The sequence below is a fragment of the Anabrus simplex genome, chromosome 9 (genome assembly GCF_040414725.1).
Source record: "Anabrus simplex isolate iqAnaSimp1 chromosome 9, ASM4041472v1, whole genome shotgun sequence".
In the NCBI taxonomy this organism is placed as follows: Eukaryota; Metazoa; Arthropoda; class Insecta; order Orthoptera; family Tettigoniidae; genus Anabrus; species Anabrus simplex.
In genome coordinates, this window is record NC_090273.1 from 144,130,390 (window position 1) to 144,152,519 (window position 22,130).

Sequence of the window (22,130 nt, forward strand, 5' to 3'; positions counted from 1 at the left end):
GAGTTTTGCCCGCTTTGGGTTCTTTTTTGTTATTATTGCTTTATTTTAAGGCTTACGGATAACATGGGCCATGGTGTATATTTGTCATCTGATAAACCTGTGTTAATATGTTAAGTGTAGAGTGTTCGTATGTGACTAAGACAGCAAACGTCATGGTGATTATTGTGTGATATTTTCGATTCCCGGCTGAGTCGTGGGATTTTAATCGTAAACGATTGGTTAGTGAATTTGTGCTGTCCCCAACATTCCTGCAACACACGTCGGTGGATGCAGAGTGCGTCTCGCCCCCCAGGTGGCCACGGCTGGTCCGTGGTCCAACAGCTCTGCACTCCGACCGGCCAACCGAGCAGAGGAGGGGTGGTCACGGCTCTCCCGTGGCTCTACGCCTTTGCATTCGGGAGACGGGACAGGGCTGGACCTCACGGCTGGCCCCAACCCTCGGGTACCCTGAGAATGGTTTTCCAAGGTTTTCCATTCTCCTGCACTAAGGCGAATGCCGGGATAGTTCCTAGTATAGGCCACGGCCACCAACCCCCTCACCTTCTCCATCTCCTTCACCGTAACAAATCTCCCGGCCTGAGAGACGGCGTTGCCGTCTAAGAGGCCCACCTCCCAATGAAAACATTTCAGTAGGAGTGGTTCCAGCAACGCACGCGCGCGCACGCACACACACACACACACACACACACACACACACACAACACGGCCCTCCACAACAATAACACACAGTTTCCCATATACGGCTCATCACCTTCTATGAAGGAACTACATCCGGCTTTAATATTCTTGTACCTGTGACAGTGATAAGAAGTCTAAGTGTTATCGGGGGAGGGGGGGCGGTCGCCTCCCCAATTTGTGGGGGGGGGGAAGGTATTCCATTTTAGGCACCTAAAGTCCAGCCCCGCGATGTAGGGGACAACGCGTCAACCTGTCAACCGGCGGCCCCGGGTTCGATTCCCGGCCGGGTCAGGGGTTTTTAATTGTAAATGATTCATATCTCTGGCCTGGGGACTGGGTGTTTGTGTCGTCCTTTAAGTTCCTTTCCTCACATTCAACACTCTACATTCCGCAATTCCAATTACACGCAGGTTCATATCATACGGTGCAAGTAGGGGCAAAAGATCTCTATAGGTCGACGCCCCGGACAAATATATTTAAAAAAAAAATAGACGCCTACAACTAGGAATATACTAAGAAAAGAAGGTATACGAACTGTGTTGTCTATTACATAATTATTTCCTTTAATTTATTTAATTTATTTTTTAAAAATACTAGCGGAAGTACATACAAAAAGTCATTCGACGCAGCCAGTCGATTTTTCAGCGCCCCAGCAAATAGTGGAGACTCACACATCAGCTAATACTCTACGTTCTTCTGCACTCGCTCTTGTGTATTCTGCTGGTGAATATTGTGCCCCTGTATGAGAAAACAGCGCTCAATCAGTTGTGCTGTTTGATTTTTCAAACTTCATTTGAACAGTTTTTTTTTAATTTAATTTTGTTCCATTTTTTGTAATTGAATAAATTATTATAACCGAAACTTCGATATCGTTTGCAGAGTATAGACCAGTAGTTACCGGGCCAGTTAGCTGTGCGGTTAGGGGTGCGCAGCTGTGAGCTCGTTTCCGGGAGACAGTGAGTTCGGCAGCCCTGAAGATGGTTTTCCGTGGTTTCCCATTTTTACACCAGGCAAATGCTGGGGCTGTACATTAATTAAGGCCACGGCCGCTTCCTTCCCATTCCGCGGCCTTTCCTGTCCCATCGTCGCCATAAGACCTATCGGTGTCGGTGCGACGTTAAGCAAATAGCAAAAGTCCCGTAGTTATTAAAAAAAAAAAAAACAACAATTAAAGTTAAGTTTGAACATCTAAGTAGTGTATGGTTGGCAGTTCATCCGTTGAACCACGGAGCCAGTTAAATAAAACATATTTAACATTATTTGTATATAGTACACTAATGAATAATCCCTTTGTTTATATACTTACTGAGATCCAGTTAAAATTCCCCAATCTGGCCAAGAATCGAGTGAGTTGGCTGTGCAGTTAGGGTCGCTTGCATTTGGGAGATAGTGGATTCGAACCCCACTGTCGGCAGCCCTGAAGATGGTTTTCCGTGGTTTCCCATTTTCACACCAGACAAATGCTGGGCCGTCGGAGTGCAGGGCTGTTGGACCACGGACATGCCGTGACCACTTATGGGTCGAGACCCACTCTGCATCTACCGAAGGCTTACGAACCCTTCAAGTCACAATAAAGGGCCATATTGTTGACTGTGGAATCTGATTTAATTTGCCGCCCGTAGTGTGAGCGTACCTGCCACACAAAAACATACATATAATAAAAACTAATGCAGATATTTCACTCAAATTTCGCATTCATGCCTTTGAAGGTGATGACTTACTCATTATTTATTCCTTGCGTGTCTGCTAGCTGTGGTACAAATGTTTCATTTGAAATACAGTAATTTCATAAAGAGCGGATTCGTGTGCTCTAAAAACATCGCAATTTCGGACGGTGGACAGACCATTTTCGCAAGTATTTCTGAAACACCGATGTATCCACGAAATGGATATATATCAGGATTATCATCTTTTGTCTCCAATTTCCAATCACTACGGTTCTTTTGTGTCATCGGTCGCGCGCGTTTGGAAGAACCTGGCGCAGGATTTTCACTCTCACTTTTTTCAATATTCTGCTCACTTCAGTAACTTTCACTATTGCTATCACTATCATCGAACTCGGATTCATTTTCTAAAATGTCATTGTTGCCATAATCGCCATCTAAAACAATCTCTACAAGCAGTAGCAGCGATTGGGAATTAAAAGTGCGGGGGGGGGGGGGGGGGAATATACAGAAAACAAACAGTACCCGGGTTTGTGGGATATAGCGGACGGGGGTGGAGCTGGGTGGTTATATACATCAAAATTTAAGAAGCAAGCTACAAAATGGTAAGTTTTTGGTGCTCTCTGAGCGAATTTCGACAAAGAGGTAAAGGTTGACAGTTTACCTATGTAAGTGTGGTAATAATAGTTTTTTTTTTTTTAAGATTTTGATTCAATACTACACAAAAACTTTCTCCAAAGGAACAATACTACGCATTTATTACAATTAAATAGAAATACGGCGTTATTATACAATTAAAATCATTTAATATTAGACTACACACTAAAAAATTAACAGACACTAAAGAGATTGCCATATTGACGAATGCGCGTGGTAGCCGGGTGAATCATACCTCAGTGTCCATGACCTTGGCCAAAAAAAAAAAAAAAAATGAATATATACATATATCTGCAACAAGTAAGGCTGACCGCATAACTGTCTGGCGAGTGGTATACGAGAACCTACTGTATCCATACCAGTCCGCAGGCATTATCGAAAGCTGATTTTCCTCATGAGTACATTTCTGCGAATGGTTTATTCAACATTGTCTGTGTCAACCTTGATTTTAGTGCAGCTGTGCTGTTCACCGATGAAGCGTCGTTTTCAACGTGATTAGATTGTAAACTTGCAGTCACCTGCTGACGTGAATCCTCACGCAACTGTTGAAGGACGGCATCAGCGAATATTTTCTGTCAATGTATGGGCCGGCATTGTTGCTGACTATTCTTCCTCCCAGGCTCAAGGGACAAACTTACCATGCTTATTTGTTCTTCTATTTAGAATGCGACGAACATTAACACTGAACTGTGGAAGAGCTCCATCGTGCATGAAGAACATATTTCGTCGCACTTGTAAAGACCGCGTGTGGGTCAAGTCAGTTGTTACAAGAGTACCGGTAACACAAACCATTTTAGGGTTCGTCATGTACATGGCAGGGTCATAAACCTCTGCTGTTAAATTCTGCTCTGTGGAAACACTTCTCATGCAATTATTCGCAGTGTTCGCAGCGACAAGGTCCAGTAAAAAGTGCTACGAAGCCTACATGTAAAACAAAAGAAACATTAACTGTTGTGAATACAACTACCACAGTGTGATAAATGGCTGTATTGACTGTGAACTTCTTTTAATATTATATTTTCTTTAAATAAAGCTGTTATACCAATAACCCTCCGATTTTTGTCACATATACTTGTGGAAGAGAATTATGGCAACCGTATCGTCAAGAGATTCGTGGAGTAACATGTGAAGGATCCAGCGTTTCCTTCGGAACAGATGTTCTACAGATGGCACTAGGAATGCACAATTGTTTGCAAGTCTGTGCTCAAAATACGCTATTCATTAGCACACGTTGGCGGCAAAGGCATACGAAAGTGGCGTCTATTTTAGCATTCCTGTCTTCGACCCATACTACACGACATCTGACCCACAGAGTATTTGTTTGGTATGGCAATAATAGTTTACTAAATGCGGTATCTCTCATAACATTGGCCAATTCGTAGATAACCATCTGCCCGCACCCTTTCCCTCACCCTCACCCTCACTATACCACAAACAGTCCTTGGCGTTCCGAACTGATTCTGAATAATAACAACAAGAACAACAACAACAACAATAATAATAATTGTTACGGAGTTTTTCGTGGTAGGTAGAGGTGAAAGAAGGTGCTGGGGTGAACAGGTCTCAAAATGCGAAATTAAAGTTAAGATAAAATTTAACAAGGTTATATTTTCTTTTCAAGATCAATAATTAACAGATATAACAGGTACATAGTAGCATAATAATAAATGAAGAATGTACAATTACCGAGGTTACAGGATTTGGGCTTCGAAACCCGGACTTACAATCCTTGAGCAATAAGCCCAACTATACCCATATATACAAGATTCAACAAAGAGGGAGAAAACCCCTATCATGCCCGGGAGCACTTACTCCCAATTACACAGTAAAGCCTCCTCGAGGCACACAGAAACATTTTTTTGGGAAGAGCAACCCGCTCTCAAAGTTCAAGCCTGTCAAAGGCCACACCAAACTCCACGTTCAAGCTGTCCTCCAAGGACGTACACACAGGGGTAAAAATACCCAACCTACTGAGGCCTATTCAGTGAAGAAACAGGGCAATATCATGGCCTCCAAAATATTAACTTGAAAGGAGGCGTAACTTGCACTCCTAATACACTTTACTAAAACCTACGTGGCACTAGGCCGCTAATGCAAGGGCTAATCCCATACTAAAGAGGTGACTTATATAAGAAGACAATTTACATTACATTAAGGAAGAAACGGTTGTGAAAATAAAGTCACCTCAAAACAATAGGAGTGGGAGCTCGAGAGGGTTAAGCACTCTCTATCCCAATTTGTAGTTTAAAAAGATAGAATTGATACCAAGTGTCTTTACATTTAGAGGAAAGTTACATGGTAAAAGGCTTCGAACCTGCCCCGAGAGTTAAACTGCTGAGCTAGCAAGAAAAGAAGTTATTAAAAGGCCATTACCTGGTGGGTGAACTGCTGCCCGAAGAAAGAGGCGCTTCCCGCCCCCTGCTACATAATTTACACAATGATAGGTGTTACTGAAGTGGCCCGGAGACCCGAAAATCAGCAGTTTATATACCCTCGTGGAAAGTTCGAGGCGTTTCGTGAATGATAACACCCGCCCACAAGCATTTTATTGGATAATGGCAAAAACTACTACACTAGACGAAGAAGAAACACCTTATTGGTGGAAAATTAATTACAGAAATTCCTTATTGGTCAAATTCAAAACTGGCGGAACTTGCCAACTTAAACAATGGCAGAAAGAAATTTAATAAAGAACAAACTTATGACTAAAAAATTTCTTCAAAGAAAAGTTCCTTCACTTTGCACTAGAGTGCACAGTTGTAGTTCGTAAGTAGTGTCCTCTAGAAGAGAATGTTCTCACTTCTTGCTACAGAGAAAACAACATTGAATCGAAATTGACATAGTTCAGAACATTACAAAATTTACAAGTAGTGACATCTTCTGATAAGCTTGAGAATTAACATGGTAGTTAAAGTTCAGGTTTCCTCCAGTAGAGGAGTATCAACTGGCGCAAAGTTTGAATTAGCGGAGCGGGGGTGTACCGCCCGGTACAGACCTCCCCCCCCCCAAAAGTCCCTCCGAGGGGTAACACAGAAGAACATAAACTTTTGTTTTAGAATAAGGTCCAAGTTATGATGTTGATATAGAAGTTAATTGCAGAAGTATTTACAACCAAATTTTCTTAAATGATTGGATCCAGTTTCAAAATTCTGTGTAGGAACTTTTGAAGGAATGTCTTTATGCTTGTAGAAGTTGAATTCAAAGGAAAAACTTTAAATTCTTGAAAGTGAAGAAAAACTTTCTAAGTCCACCAGATATTGTCGTTGAATCCAAAAATGTAGTAATGAAATGTCCATGTAGCAGATTAAGTACATTTGTTGCTGATGACTTTGACGGCCAGACCAGGCGCCACTGCTTGTCCAGGGGAGGCCGCTCGGACCCCTCAAGTACCCTGAGATACCGCTCGCCCGCACCATGAGAGGAGTAGTGGTGTTGAAGCACGCCGCACCCGCGGTGAACGTATACAGGCCGCGGGCAAGTTGCAGGTTGTGCGCCGCACATCAGCCTTGGCCGGGGGGATGGCTCCGGCTCGCCGTACGCCGGTTGACCTCACTGGAGTAGAGCGGGCCCTAACCCCACCTCAGTGGCGGTACGGCGCCGCGCGGCTGCGGGGGCACTGAAACATTAAAGCTCGGCGGCAGAATTTTGTTTTGACCAGAATGATTTTAGGGTACAGTCTTGGTGGTGGAACAGAGGGGCCAGCGGCGTTGAAATATTTATTTCATCCCAATTAGCCACTGTTTGTAGTTGAGCAGGAGACGGGAGCATGGTAATGACCATGGTAAGGACAGGACGGCAGTTTAACTGGTCGGGGAAGGTTTTTACAATGAATGCTTAAATATAAAGAACATTATTGAAAGGGCAGAAGGCCTTAAAAGTGAAACCCCTCAAAAAAAATATAACCTTCATATTTCTTTCAAAATCATATGAAGCAAGTTAGCACAGAAATTATACAGATTTCACCTGCGACAGGTGAACCCTAAATATCCTCTCGGTGGCTGGATTACTTAACAATAAGGTAACGGGAGTAAGGAAATCGAGAATAATACACGGCCCATGAAATCTGGGGGCAAGCTTGCCCGCGGGAACAAAATATTTGACCATCACCTGGTCACCTACCTTCAAATGGGTGGGTCTCCGTCCACGATCATATCTTTCCTTAACCTTTTCATGAGACACTTTAAGATTGGCTTTAGCCTTCTTCCAAAGATCTTTAATATTATCTGGATCTATTGTCTCAGGTAGAATATTTTTGTTTATTGTAGCAATAATTTTGATATTTATAGGTTTTTATTAGAGAGCGGCGAGTTGGGAACAAACTTGAACATCAACGAAGCTGGAGTAAATTTATGGGATTCATGAACCGCCGAATTCAAAGCAAAAGCGAACCAATGCAAGGACGTGTCCCACCTAAAATGATCGTCGTGATGATAGGCAATAAGGGCCGACCTGAGATTACGATTGACTCTTTCGGCAAGAGATGGTTGGGGATAATAAGCAGAAGTAGTCACATGAGATATGGACAGATCAAAACAGAATTTACGAAATAGATTAGATGTGAAAGTCTTGGCATTGTCAGACACAATATATTGACACGGACCAAAAGAAGCAAAGATTGAATTTAAACAAGTAATGGTGGACTGAGCGGTAGCCAGCTTAGTCGGATATAACCAGGAAAATCTAGTAAAACCATCTACACATACAAAGATGAACTTGTTGGCATTTCCCTTTGACTGGGGGAAGGGTCCTACATAATCAATATACAGGCGTTCCATTCGGCGCGACGCTTGATGAGAAGACAAAAGGCCTACCTTGGTGGACATGGTTGGTTTACTAAGCAAACAAGATTTACAAGCCTTTACTAGTTCACGGATTTCACCGTCCATACCTTTCCAGATGAACCTTTCACGAATCTTTTCACGAGTTTTAAAGATGCCTAGATGCCCCCCTAATGGGGTCTCATGATAGTACTTGAAGATCATAGGTACAAGAACAGCTGGAACGACAACTTTCATCATCTTATCATGCCTCGAAGGGCAACATAAAACACCATTCCTCAGTACATAAGGGACGACGTGTTCCCCAGAAGAAAGTGTTTCCATTATCGGAGCCAGCGTCGGATCTTCACGTTGATATTTCTCAATATCCCTAAAGAGCATGGGAGCATCTGTTAAGATGGCGTTAACCTCAGGAGGTCTGGACTCGGGAGGTGAAGAACTATCAACCTGTTCAGGGATCTCTACCTCATTCGAATACATACGGCTTAGTCCGTCCGCCAAAACATTTTCAGTACCTCGAATGTGTCTCACGTCAAATTGGAAGGCAGAAATTCGGATGGCCCACCGGGCTATACGACCAGTACGACGCGGCCTACCTAAGACCCAGCTTAGGGCTTGATTATCAGTCTCCAAGTAGAATTTGACATGTTCCAGATAGAGACGGAACTTTTCTAAGGCAAATAAGACTGCCAACCCTTCGAGCTCATAGATGGAATACTTGGCTTCTTGAGCCGATAGAGTCCTAGAGGCATAGGCGATGGGTCGCCTCCCTAGTTCAGTCTCTTGAAGAAGGACTGCAGCTACCGCCGACGACGACGCGTCGGTTTGGACGATGAATTTCTTCGAGAAATCGGGCATAGCAAGGACAGGGGCATTACAAAGAGCTAATTTCAGGTCTTCAAAAGCGGCTTGTTGCGAAGGCCCCCACTCGAACTTGATGCCTTTCCTACGAAGAAGGTTCAAGGGCGCCGCTCTATTAGCGAAGAACTTCCAAGAACTTCCTGAAGAAATTCACCATACCAATGAACCTGGCAATACCTTTGATGTCCTTGGGAGGTTTAAAATCACGGATGGCCTGTGTTCTAGAGTGATCGACAGCAACACCATCGGGCGAGACAATATGCCCTAGGAATGACATGGAAGGCTTAGCGAAAGCTACCTTGGACAACTTCACAGTTAGCCCAGCCTTACGAAGGCGATCGAGAACTTCCTTTAGATGATCTAGATGTTCTTCAAAAGTCTCCGAAAAGACGACGACATCATCAAGATAGTGGTACAAGTACTCGAATTTGATGTCGGAGAAGACCCTGTCTAGTAGCCTCGTAAGCACAGCGGCACCCGTGGGGAGCCCGAAAGGCACGCGGTTGTATTCATACAGATTCCAATCCGTGGCAAACGCTGTAAGATGTTTAGATTCTTCAGCCAGAGGAATTTGATTATAGGCCTGATTCAGATCCAAGATGGTAAAGAACTTAGCTTTACGAAACCATGAAAAACAAGAATGAAGGTCAGGAAGGAGCACATATTGTAACACCACCTTCCGATTGAGAGCCCTATAATCAATTACAGGCCTGAAGCTACCTTGGGGTTTCGGGACTAGGAAAATAGGCGAAGAATACGCCGACTTAGAGGACCGAATAATACCGTCCTTTAACATTTGATCGATGATTTCTTTCAATGCCTTCATTTTAGGTGGAGATAGCCTATAAGGTGGAAAACGGACAGGAATCGAATCCGTAACCTCAATCTTGTATTCAATAAGGTCAGTAACACCAAGAGTATCAGAGAACACCTCTGGAAACGACTGACACAACTTACGAATACTATCAGCCTGCTCCTCAGGTAGATGTCTAAGATCTAACAACATCTCATCCTGGGTAGGCGAAATAGATGAACATGATACAGAACTACACTTTAACAAAGGAATTTTACAATTAGAGGCAAATTTGAATGTGCACGACTAAGGTCGAGCACTAGACCAGTGTGAGAAATAAAATCAGCTCCCAATATAATGGGGCAAGACAAATGTTTTGCCACAAACAATCTAATTTTCCAAGGAAATTTAGAAATACGAATTTTGACATTTAAGGAGCCTAAAATCTCTAACGGAGAAGAATTAGCCGAAACATATTGAACTGAAGATGAGCAATAGTAGGAAGTCTACAAACAGATTTCAATTTCGAATACCATTCAGCCGAAATGATAGAACAAACACTGCCAGAGTCTAATAGAGCTGTTACAGGCTCATTATTTAATTCAATTTTGAGGAAGGGCACAGGTGCGGGGGGATCCGCCGCAATCCTAAGACATTCTCTGGGGCATTCAAAAGATAAATTTGAAGACTGAGTTTTCCCTGAATTTTCGACCTGTTTACCAGGGGCTGAGCCTCGGGAAGATGGATTAGTCGACTCAGCCGAAGCCACTAGTCACTTTTGATTGTTGTTGGAAGTTGCACCCGAAGTTGAGCAAGAGGGGGTGCTGTTGGTATTAGGGCAGTTCTTGGCAATATGGGAGAACGCGCCGCATTTAAAACAGCCTTGTGATGAACCTGCTCCACTATTTGTCTTACTCGATTTGATCAATGGACATTTATTGCGAAGATGGTCAGGCGACCCGCAAGCATAACATTTACGGGGTGTGACTGGTCGGCGAGGTGGAGGCCGAGGATTACTAAAAGAAGGAGGGGGTTCTTTCGCGACACGCAAGGAATCGGCGTATCTAACTCCTTCGGCCGATACAGCCATAGCTTCTAGCTCAGGGAAAGTTTGCGGACGCGACGCAAAACACAAGTATGATCGGTAAGGTGGAGAAATACCTTCTACAATAGCCTGAACAATTTTATCTTCAGGAAAATGAAGAGCAAACACCCTGGTATAGAATTTAATGTCTTGTATGTAATCAGCAAGATTTTCATCCAATCTCTGTACTCGATAATAGTACTTCTGAATCAGAGATGACCTCGCACGAGCAGGAATGAAATTTGCAAAAAGGTGTGCATGAAAATCTTCAATAGATGACTGTTCAGCTATTGCTCTAACAATTTTGTCCGAGAGAACACCAATTGCATAGGGATAAATTATCTGCAAAATTTGACACGGAGAAAGAGAAAAAAAAACATGGTCCTGAAACTCAACTAAAAACCGTAAAAATGCAATTACGTCACTTGTAGAGTTAACCGAAAACTTAGAGATACCTCTAAGCAACATTGCTAATGGATGCGGCAAACTACTGAACCCTGGTGACATAGTAGGTAGAGGTTTAAGTGGCGAAGAAGCTAATTCAGAACGTACATTGTTCAGCGAGGTACGATGCTCGGATTCGTTGTCTCATGGGGCAGAGATTTGTTGCGCTCCATCAGCTTTCCTATTTCCTTCTCCTTTGGAAGACTCTTCCTCTTTAACTACGTTTATCGTAGCAGGTTGGTCGGTTTTGGGAGGAAATTCCCCAGTTAACAATTGGGTAACCTTACTGGACAATTCAGAAAGTTTTTCAAGAACGACGCTAGCTTCCTTCCTCTGAATGTCACTCAACTTCGGAGACAATAGATCGTTAACTCTATTAGAAAAATGAAATAGCCTGGCTTGCACACGTTTAATTTGATTAGGAGACAGGTCATTTTCTTCAAAAAAGGTAATTAAAGATGCCAGCTCAGTAGTATTGTCAGTAATCGTGGAGAGAGAGTCGTCAATTTCTTTCTCTCCCAAAGTTGGGATGGTAATCGGCAAATCAAGGGACTCTCTAAGCTTATTGGTGTCTACCGCAACCGTGCCTCCAGATTGCACATTTCTAATAGTTAATTCATAGATCAACTCCTCCTTGCGCAAATAGTTGAGATGGAGGACTTCGCGAGGGCCGGGCATGATGACAAAATTTAACAATTTTGAACAAAGAAAAGGAAAAGTCCAGCGACAGAGAAAATTGTTAGAGTTCGAGAGCCAAGCAATATTTAGCCGTCAAAAGGGGCTAATTTGAGACCCATTCAACCACGCTCTGCTACCACTTGTTACGGAGTTTTTCGTGGTAGGTAGAGGTGAAAGAAGGTGCTGGGGTGAACAGGTCTCAAAATGCGGAATTAAAGTTAAGATAAAATTTAACAAGGTTATATTTTCTTTTCAAGATCAATAATTAACAGATATAACAGGTACATAGTAGCGTAATAATAAATGAAGAATGTACAATTACCGAGGTTACAGGATTTGGGCTTCGAAACCCGGACTTACAATCCTTGAGCAATAAGCCCAACTATACCCACATATACAAGATTCAACAAAGGGGGAGAAAACCCCTATCATGCCCGGGAGCACTTACTCCCAATTACACAGTAAAGCCTCCTCGAGGCACACAGAAACATTTTTTTGGGAAGAGCAACCCGCTCTCAAAGTTCAAGCCTGTCAAAGGCCACACCAAACTCCACGTTCAAGCTGTCCTCCAAGGACGTACACACAGGGGTAAAAATACCCAACCTACTGAGGCCTATTCAGTGAAGAAACAGGGCAATATCATGGCCTCCAAAATATTAACTTGAAAGGAGGCGTAACTTGCACTCCTAATACACTTTACTAAAACCTACGTGGCACTAGGCCGCTAATGCAAGGGCTAATCCCATACTAAAGAGGTGACTTATATAAGAAGACAATTTACATTACATTAAGGAAGAAACGGTTGTGAAAATAAAGTCACCTCAAAACAATAGGAGTGGGAGCTCGAGAGGGTTAAGCACTCTCTATCCCAATTTGTAGTTTAAAAAGATAGAATTGATACCAAGTGTCTTTACATTTAGAGGAAAGTTACATGGTAAAAGGCTTCGAACCTGCCCCGAGAGTTAAACTGCTGAGCTAGCAAGAAAAGGAGTTATTAAAAGGCCATTACCTGGTGGGTGAACTGCTGCCCGAAGAAAGAGGCGCTTCCCGCCCCCTGCTACATAATTTACACAATGATAGGTGTTACTGAAGTGGCCCGGAGACCCGAAAATCAGCAGTTTATATACCCTCGTGGAAAGTTCGAGGCGTTTCGTGAATGATAACACCCGCCCACAAGCATTTTATTGGATAATGGCAAAAACTACTACACTAGACGAAGAAGAAACACCTTATTGGTGGAAAATTAATTACAGAAATTCCTTATTGGTCAAATTCAAAACTGGCGGAACTTGCCAACTTAAACAATGGCAGAAAGAAATTTAATAAAGAACAAACTTATGATTAAAAAATTTCTTCAAAGAAAAGTTCCTTCACTTTGCACTAGAGTGCACAGTTGTAGTTCGTAAGTAGTGTCCTCTAGAAGAGAATGTTCACACTTCTTGCTACAGAGAAAACAACATTGAATCGAAATTGACATAGTTCAGAACATTACAAAATTTACAAGTAGTGACATCTTCTGATAAGCTTGAGAATTAACATGGTAGTTAAAGTTCAGGTTTCCTCCAGTAGAGGAGTATCAACTGGCGCAAAGTTTGAATTAGCGGAGCGGGGGTGTACCGCCCGGTACAATAATAATAATAATAATAATAATAATAATAATAATAATAATAATAATAATAATAATAATAATAATAATAATAATAATGATAATAATAATAATAAACCAAAACCAAACCCCATGGCACTACAGCCCTTGAAGGGCCTTGGCCTACCAAGCGGCCGCTGCTCAGCCCGAAGGCCTGTAGATTACGAGGTGTCGTGTGGTCAGCACGACGAACCCTCTCGGCCGTTATTCTTGGCTTTCTAGGCCGGGGCCGCTATCTCACCGTCAGATAGCTCCTCAATTCTAATCACGTAGGCTGAGTGAACCTCGAACCAGCCCTCAGGTCCAGGTAAAAATCCCTGACCTGGCCGGAAATCGAACCCGGGGCCTCCGGTTAAGAGGCAGGCACGCTACCCTACACCACGGGGCCGGCAATAATAATAATAATAATAATAATAATAATAATAATAATAATAATAATCTATGTATATAAAATAACTTGTCCTGACTGACTGACTGATTCATCATCACCGAGCCAAAACTACTGGACATATAGAAATGAAATTTTGGGGATACATTCATATTAACATGTGGGTGCTCGCTAAGAGAGGATTTTTGGATATCCCGTCGCTAAAGGGGTGAAAAGGGGGGTGAAATTTTAAAATGAGTGTATCTATATCTTAAAACTTTCAAAGTTTACAGATTTAAAAATGGGTATTTAGAATCTTCTTTAAAAATAAGGAAACATGTATTTTTTAGTTTTCGGAAAATCCCAATAGGAGGGCTGAAAAAGGGTGAAAAAAGGGTTGAATGCCTTTAATGAGGATACTTATATCTCAGAAAATGAAGATGTTACAGACCTGAAAATTGCTATTTGGGATCTCCTTTAAAAACAAAGAAACGAGTATTTTTTGTTCTTTTTGAAAATCTAATTAATGGGAGGGTGAAACGGGGGTAAATGTTTAAAATGAGTGTATCTATATCTCAAAACTTCGAAAGTTCACAGGTGTAAAAATTGGTGTTTAGAATCTTCTTTAAAAATAAAGAAACACGTAATCTTTTGTTTTCGGAAAATTCAATAGGAGGGGTGAAAAGGGGTGAAAAATGGGTTGAATGTCTTTAATGAGGATACTTATATCTCAGAAAATGAAGATATTACAGACCTGAAAATTGGTATTGGGGATCTCCTTTAAAAATAAAGAAACACGTATTTTTTGTTTTTGGAAAATCCAGTTAATGGGTGGGGGTGACAAGGGGTGAATTTTTTAAATGGGTGTATATATATATCTCTCAAAACTTTTAAAGTTTACAGATGTAAAAATTGGTATTTAGAATCCCCTTTAAAAATAAAGAAACACGTACTTTTTCGGAAAATCCCAATAGGAGGGGTGAAAATGGTGAAAAGTGGGCTGAATGCCTTGAATGGGGATACTTATATCTCAGAAACAAAGATATTACAGACCTGAAAATTGGTATTTGGAATCTCCTTTAAAAATAAAGGAATACGTATTTTTTTGTTTTCGGAAATCCACCTAAAAGGGGGGGGGGGGAATTGAAAAATTAGTTGGATTATTTGTATGAGGATACTATTATCTCAAAAATGAAAGATTTTGCAGACGTGAAAATTGGTACTCGGAGTCTGGTTTAAAATTAAAGAAACACGTATTCTCGGAAAATCCAATGAAGGGGGAAGGAAAGAATTGAAAAATTAAATGAATTAATTGTATGAAGATACTTGCATCTAATAAAAATTAAAGATGTACAGACGTGATAATTGGTATTTGGATCTCTTTTAAAAACAAAGAAAAAAGCGTTTTGGAGGGAAATTATCTTGGGGCGGGGGTGAAAAGGAGTTGAATTCCTTTTATGAGGACACATATCTCAAAAACTGAAGATGTTAGAGTCGTGATAATTGGTATTTAGAAGATCCTTTACTATTAAAGAAACAAGTATTTTTTGCCAGAAAATTCACTTCGGGGAAGGGGATGAAAGGAAGTAAAAAAAGTTAATTCTTTTATGGGGATACTTATATCTCAGAACTGAAGGTAACAGACGTGAACATTGGTATTTGGAATCTCCTTTAAACATAAGGAAACACGCCTTTTTTTTTGGGGGGGGGGGGGGGGTAAATCAACTTAACGGCGGTGGGATGAAAAAGGAGTTGAGACCAATTGATTTTACTGTTCATAATGTACTTATTCTGATCATAAACCGATCATTTTTAATCTTTCCTGGGTTCGTTTTCAAGAACCATCTTTTCCTTTGGAGAAAATAATATTAGATTACAGTAGATTCTCCTGGCATATAAATAAAAATGTAAACACATTTGAAATAAACGATAGGAATGAAATTGACCGTGCAATTGTTCACCTTTATAATAAGGTCAATAATGTACGGAAGTATATGATTCGTGTCGCTAAAAATCTCGTGCACTTGCCTACAAACACCGATCGTGCTGGTCACATTGTTAGCAATGACAAAGGCTGCAGGTGTAATTTACCAGCGGTCTTGAATTTTTTGCTGTGGGTTCCAGACCATCAATAATAATAATAATAATAATAATAATAATAATAATAATAATAATAATAATAATAATAATAATAATAATAATAATAATAAGGCCAGAGTAAAGTGTAGCTTCCACCGAAGTCCCAGTCTCATCCATGACTGTGACAATATGGATGTTGCTGGGGTATGGGTAGTGCTGAGTAATGACATTCAGAGCACGACTAGTGCATCTGAGTGTTATGAAAGGTGCTGCTCATAGGGTCAGTCGTGCTGCAATAGTACTTTATGACCCAATGAGGAAAACAATGGCAAACTACCTCACTCCTCATCTTGCCTAGTATGCCTCATTTTGGTGCTGCCATTGATTTTTGGGGTTTCCTTATAACCGCATAACCTTTGGTGGTGCTATTTGAGGATCCATCTAGCCTCTGGGCTGATGACCTAATAATAATAATAATAATAATAATAATAATAATAATAATAATAATAATAATAATAATAATAATAATAATAGTACCGGGAGGTACACCTCTACGCCGCACATTTGCGCCTAAAAGAACTCTTCTACAGGAGAAACACTGAACTTGAAACTAGACCTATTTAAACCTTTTTCGCAGAAGATGTCACTACCGTTATTGTGAAATTTCCAGTACTGTGATTATTTCAACTTGTTTTGTTTTCCGTTCATCAAGAAGTTTGGACATTCTCTCATAGATGTCACTGCTAGAAAACTATGATCATGCACCCTGGTGCGAAGTGAAAAAAACTTTTTTGAAGAAGTTTTGAATTCATAAGTTTTTTTATTGATGTTCATTTATTTTTGGGTTGGCAATATTTATCTTTTCTTTCCGCCAGCTTTGAATCCAGCCAATCCCTAATTTTTGTAATTAATTTCCAACCAATCCTGGATTTCTTCTTCGACTTTGAGTGTAAAATTTGAATTGCCCAATAAAATTGAGAGGGTGTGGTTTGATTATTCATGAAAGGTCTCGAACGTTCCCCGAGGGTTTATAAACTGCGGATTTTCACGTCTCTTGGCCATAAGATCAACATCTAACTAAGTGTGTGTGTGTCAAGCAGGAGGCGGGAGGCGCCTCTTTTCATCAGGCAGCAGTACTCCGACAAGCTATGACCACTTAGCATCTTCATTTTTGCTAGCTCCGCAGTTTAACCTGAGGGAAAGGTTCGAAACTTTAACTTTGTAACCAACTTCCTTAAAATGTAATTCTCCGTTCGGCTCATGAAAAATTTCATAAATCTTTAACTGTAATCCGGGGATAGAGAGTGATATACCCTTTTGAGTTCCCTTTCATCTTGGTTTGAGGTACCGCATTTGTTTCTGCAATGTATTGAAGTTATCTGCATGCGCATTACCTCAGTAGGTTGGGATTAGCCCCTGTTTTGTTGGCCAAGTGCCCTATAGGTTTTTAAATTTTTGGGGGGGAGCTCAATTTTTTACTCCATTCCAGTTGTACTCGGGCCGTTTATTGAACCTGTTCTTTTTCACTAAGGCCCCGTAGGTTGGGTACTAGATACCTCTGTGTAATAAGATGGCTATTTGTAAATAGTACCTTGTAAGGTCAGTGATTATTAGATTTTCATATTGTGTTGCCTGGAATAGGCTTGAGAACTGAGAGCACGTGAGCTCTTTTTCAAGTGTTGTAAAATTGCCTCTGGGAGGCCTGATATTGCAATTTTGGGAGCAAGTGCTCCAGGTATTAGGGGATTTCTGCCCTTTGTGTAAAATTGTAATCTTTTATAAAGTTGAGCTGAGAGCTCAGGTAATGTAAAGTGAGGGGCTGGAAGCCCGGGTTACTAATCAGTCACTAAAGTTTGGGTTTTCTTGCTTGGTCTAAATCTTGTCATGGTACCTGATATATCATTGTTATCTCACTAAGTAAAAAGTTGTTAACATTTTGTTGTTGATTGTTGAAATTAAAAAAAACCTTTGTTAAAATTTTAAATTAACTTTGATTTAGTAGTTAGACCCATTTCCCCCCGGCACCTTCTTTCACCTCTGCTGGTCCACGGGTAACCCCGTAATAATAATAATAATAATAATAATAATAATAATAATAATAATAATAATAATAATAATAATAATAATAATAATAATAATAATAATAATAATAATAATAATAATATATTTTTTGCTAGGGGCTTTACGTCGCACCGACACAGATAGGTCTTATGGCGACGAAATAATAATAATAATAATAATAATAATAATAATAATAATAATAATAATAATAATAATAATAATAATAATAATAATGTTCTGGACCGTCGTCAAAATGTGCGGAAACGGGTCCTAGCCCGGTAATGACTACGACTGCAGTCCGGCCGCGGGTTCAGTACCACCAAGGCACCTAAGACGACACCACGCCGGATCTCCTAAAGGATTGATCCATATTAAAAATGCTTAAAGGAAATAATGGCAAAGGTTTAGAGACCCAACGGACCGGGTGGAATATCTGGACCTACCCCGGGAAGTACGAAATCGATTGCTGGAAAGAAAGATTGAAAAATGGGCGGAATTTTGCCGTAATATCCCAGAAAGCGAGTCAGATCACGAATTTTGGCGGATTCTCTCAGAAAACGATTTAGATCGCGAATTTTGGCGGATTATATATAAAACGTTAAGCATTCAATTATAAATTTCATTATAATACCGTAGCGAAGCACGGGTATCTTGCTAGTAATAATAATAAAGTAGCATAGAATCACTCCAATAAAAGAGTGATATAGGGTAATGTGAAACTTCGGTATTACAAGATAGTTGTTTTGTCGGCAGCGTTGTATCCCTCAGAAGCTACATGTCTAGGAGGTAGCGGTGATTGGGGTCTGTTGTTTTAAGAAGAAGTACAACTAGGCAACCATTTTCTATTAACACTAATCAGAGGGAAAACATGGAATTGGTCGGTCACTTCGAAAAATGAAGATATCGGTCAAAGAAAGGCGAGGGTCAATAAAGGTGTGAAAATGAAAGACTCCCTGGGCCTTGATATTGGAAAACAACAAGAATTGACCAAGGTAGGTCAGATGGGATAGATGAAAGTGAGGAACCTGGCATCAGTAAGTGGAAGCAACGTCAAGACTCAGCTAAGGGTCCCCTAGACGCCAACCCACACTCCGAAGTTAAAAGCCCCTGGGTTACGACAGGCAGGGGATATCATGGGTGTTATTCTAGCGCCCTCACTCATAGGGGGAATCCAAAATTGTAAAGCCTTTTGGACTCTGATTGCAAATAATAATAATAATAATAATAATAATAATAATAATAATAATAATAATAATAATAATAATAATAATAATAATGTTGTTTGGCTCCTTGGCTGAATGGTCAGCGCAGTGGCCTCCAGTTTGGAGGGGTCCGGGTTTGATTAGCAGTCGGGTCAGGGATTTTGGGTGTTTGTCTTCATCATAATACAAATCTCACTACAAATCACCACAGAAACAGGCAATAGTGAAAACATCCCTCCACATAGGGAGGCGTCAGGAAGACCATTCTGTCGTAAAACTGGGCTAAAGTCTATGCAAACTGCCGACCCCAGATATTATTATTAACTCAGGCTAAAATATTCTGAGCGTTGTGTCGATAGGAAACAAATCTTTAGACACAGCGCTGTCCAACATGATATTCTGGACATATTTTTCTGGTGTCCGGCAAAAATATATTTTATTATGCCAATTTTTCATATTAACTCAGGTTTCAAGAACAAAAATTGAACATCTGATTAACCGTAATGGTCATCAGTGATCCTTGGTTCATCTTGCTTGGGTTACCATTTGTTACCATGGCTGGTCAATACGTTCAGTTCAGAACTCTTCAGTAAACTAAGAGACAGCACCACAAATACTAACTGACATAAAGTTTCAACATACATTGTAACACGCTCAGTTCCATTACGATCCGAATATCTAGTGGTACCGGTATAATGTTTACTTATTATGCATTTACTATGCTGACTTAACAGTTTGAAATTCAATTATGGAACTTACTTGAAGCATTTACCGATGTGGTAGATGCAACAATGGACATATTTTAACAATTGTAGTAGTTAAGGAGTGTCTGTTCAAAACGTGCTACGATCACTCAAATCAAAGGTGGGAGGATGTTGTGTCTGGAGAAGCAGCAATGTTGTGAATCAAGAAGGCGGTGAACTTGGTTGTACAGTTTTCCTTAAACACTTCTCTATGGGGCAGGTAATGTACTGAACAATCCTCTACTTTTCTTGACCCTTCTTCAAGTTTTTTATTCTTCCAGCCAGCCCTTCAGTACCTGATTGTAATCTAGTGCTGAGTTTGGAAGTTTAGACAGTAATATTTTCTCAGCAAGGATCCTGTTATGTGGTAAATTTTCTCTACCGTGTAACCAAGGTAGACTAATTTTATAGCACCCCTTGGAGTCCCTCTTCGCACTTTTTTCAAGGTACTTCATAACCACTGCTTCCTCCTCATTCTTGGTCTGATTTTCACAAAGATCAAGAATCCCTAAAACATCCAATTTCCATAGCTGTGGTAAATTATTGGTTTGTATCAGCATGGTGGTTAACATCACAGTATGGTTAGGTTGCCTGAGTCCCTTTTTCATTCGTCGCATCATAATCCATCCTAGATGAGTTTCCGCTGCGGTGAGCCTACATTTCATTTCTTCAACTTTTCCAGTGTAAAGCATCACCGCAGTGTCTACTCCTAACAGTATCTCAATTGCTGGCTGTCCGTTTCTTCTCACTATCTTGGTGCGGATTTTCCAATTGCCCCTTTCTACCATGGAATGCTTGCTATCATGTGATCGTGGCTTAAGACATACGGTCACAATACTGACTGTTACAAATGTTAAAAATTAGTAGTGATTTGTTTTTAAAATTAATTATAATTATTGTACCAAGGCACTGATTGATATAATGGCTTAATATTTATTTCATGCATTGTTTTTGTGTAAACAGCTCAAACTACTGACGAATATAACCATGCGAAATCGATGGAGACGTATTGTGGCGGTTGGACTTCTTCTGACATTAGTCTTGTTAATAAAAATCCAAAAACAAGATCTGCCATCTTCAGAAGAAAAGGGTCCCAACGATCCAGAACCACAAGTCCAGAAAACATCAGAAAGAACAGAAGTAAAGAATCTCAGCGTTCCAGAGTCAGAAGTCCGAAAAATGATTGTAAGAACCCTTACATCAATGCATGGCATTTCAATATCTATGGTGGTGGTACTAGGGTTACCAACTTTCAAAGAAAAAAAAAATTAGATAGGTTGTGCCGGGACATGGCCACACATTTTCTTAAACGTGAGCACATTGTGTGAATAGGGAGAGTTAAAACGAAGATAGTAGTATCAATATCCTGCGTTTTATTTCACTATCCCAGTGTTACTTTTGTTCCAGTTTTAATGCATATTTGTTACAACACAGTAGTTTTTTTATTATAGTGTTGATAGTGGGGTCAAACCCCACTGTTGGCAGCCCTGAAAATTGTTCTCCGTGGTTTCTCATTTTCACACTAGGCAAATGCTGAGGCTGTACCTTAATTAAGGCAATGGCTGCTTCCTACCCACTCCTAGCCTTTTCCTACCCCATCGTTGCCATAAGATCTGTCAGTGTCGATGTGACGTGTAGCAACTTGTAAAAACAAAAGTTATTCCATACACAAAGTCACTAGTGAAAGTAATTGCTACATTCGATCGTCTTATTTGGGTGGCAGCAGTATCATGAATGACTGGGCGAATAGTCACCTCACCACTCTGTTCAAACCTCAGATGGTACGAGAAATACGAGAAATGCTGACATTGCACAAAGATGCTTATGGTTTTTTTTTTGCTCTGTGTTTGTCACTGGGAAGTGACACCTTCTTGGAATCATCACGATTTGTTCTTTCTTCTAATTGCTGTTTCCTGAAATTGTGCTTGTAAAAATTTGGCATCATGCCTTGACAAAGATTTGCTCCAATCTTTTGTAATAGCATCTCAGTTATTATATTGGAGCAATGTTATAACTCTTTAAATGTGTGTTTGGCTTTTGTTTCATTTAAACTGGTTAACACAAGTGTTCGCTATGTGCTCCTAAAGTAGACTGGTGTCCGGAACAGAACCCTCGAGAAGTGAGTTGATTCCTCATCGTAATCTCCAATATTTTTGAGAACCATTCTTATTGCTGGATGTGTAAACTCTTGCCCTATATGTGAGGATACACAACTCGACTTTCCTATGTACAGTTGATATTTTATAGCATTTTAAAAACTTCTCCATTTTTGTATTGCTCAACTTTTCACAATGGCATCCTAATTAATAAGATGCATTCATATCATGGGTCATAAACTGTGTGCAGCATGTGGGGGTGGTAGTGTAGGCCTAAGGGAAGTAGAAGTTGTCATCTAA

At 40.6% G+C, this 22,130-nt stretch overlaps 1 protein-coding gene across 1 annotated transcript in view; it reads left to right on the top strand.

Moving 5' to 3' along the window:
* Nucleotides 1–200: 200 nt before the first annotated feature.
* The window catches only part of LOC136880965 (carbohydrate sulfotransferase 11), a 58,889-nt gene continuing 36,959 nt past the window's right edge, over nt 201–22,130 (top strand). The window contains exons 1-2 of the mRNA XM_067153523.1: nt 201–218; nt 20,698–20,919. Of these exons, the coding sequence (XP_067009624.1) occupies nt 20,722–20,919 (198 nt within the window). The 5' untranslated portion in view covers nt 201–218; nt 20,698–20,721. The remainder of the gene's footprint in view (nt 219–20,697; nt 20,920–22,130) is intronic.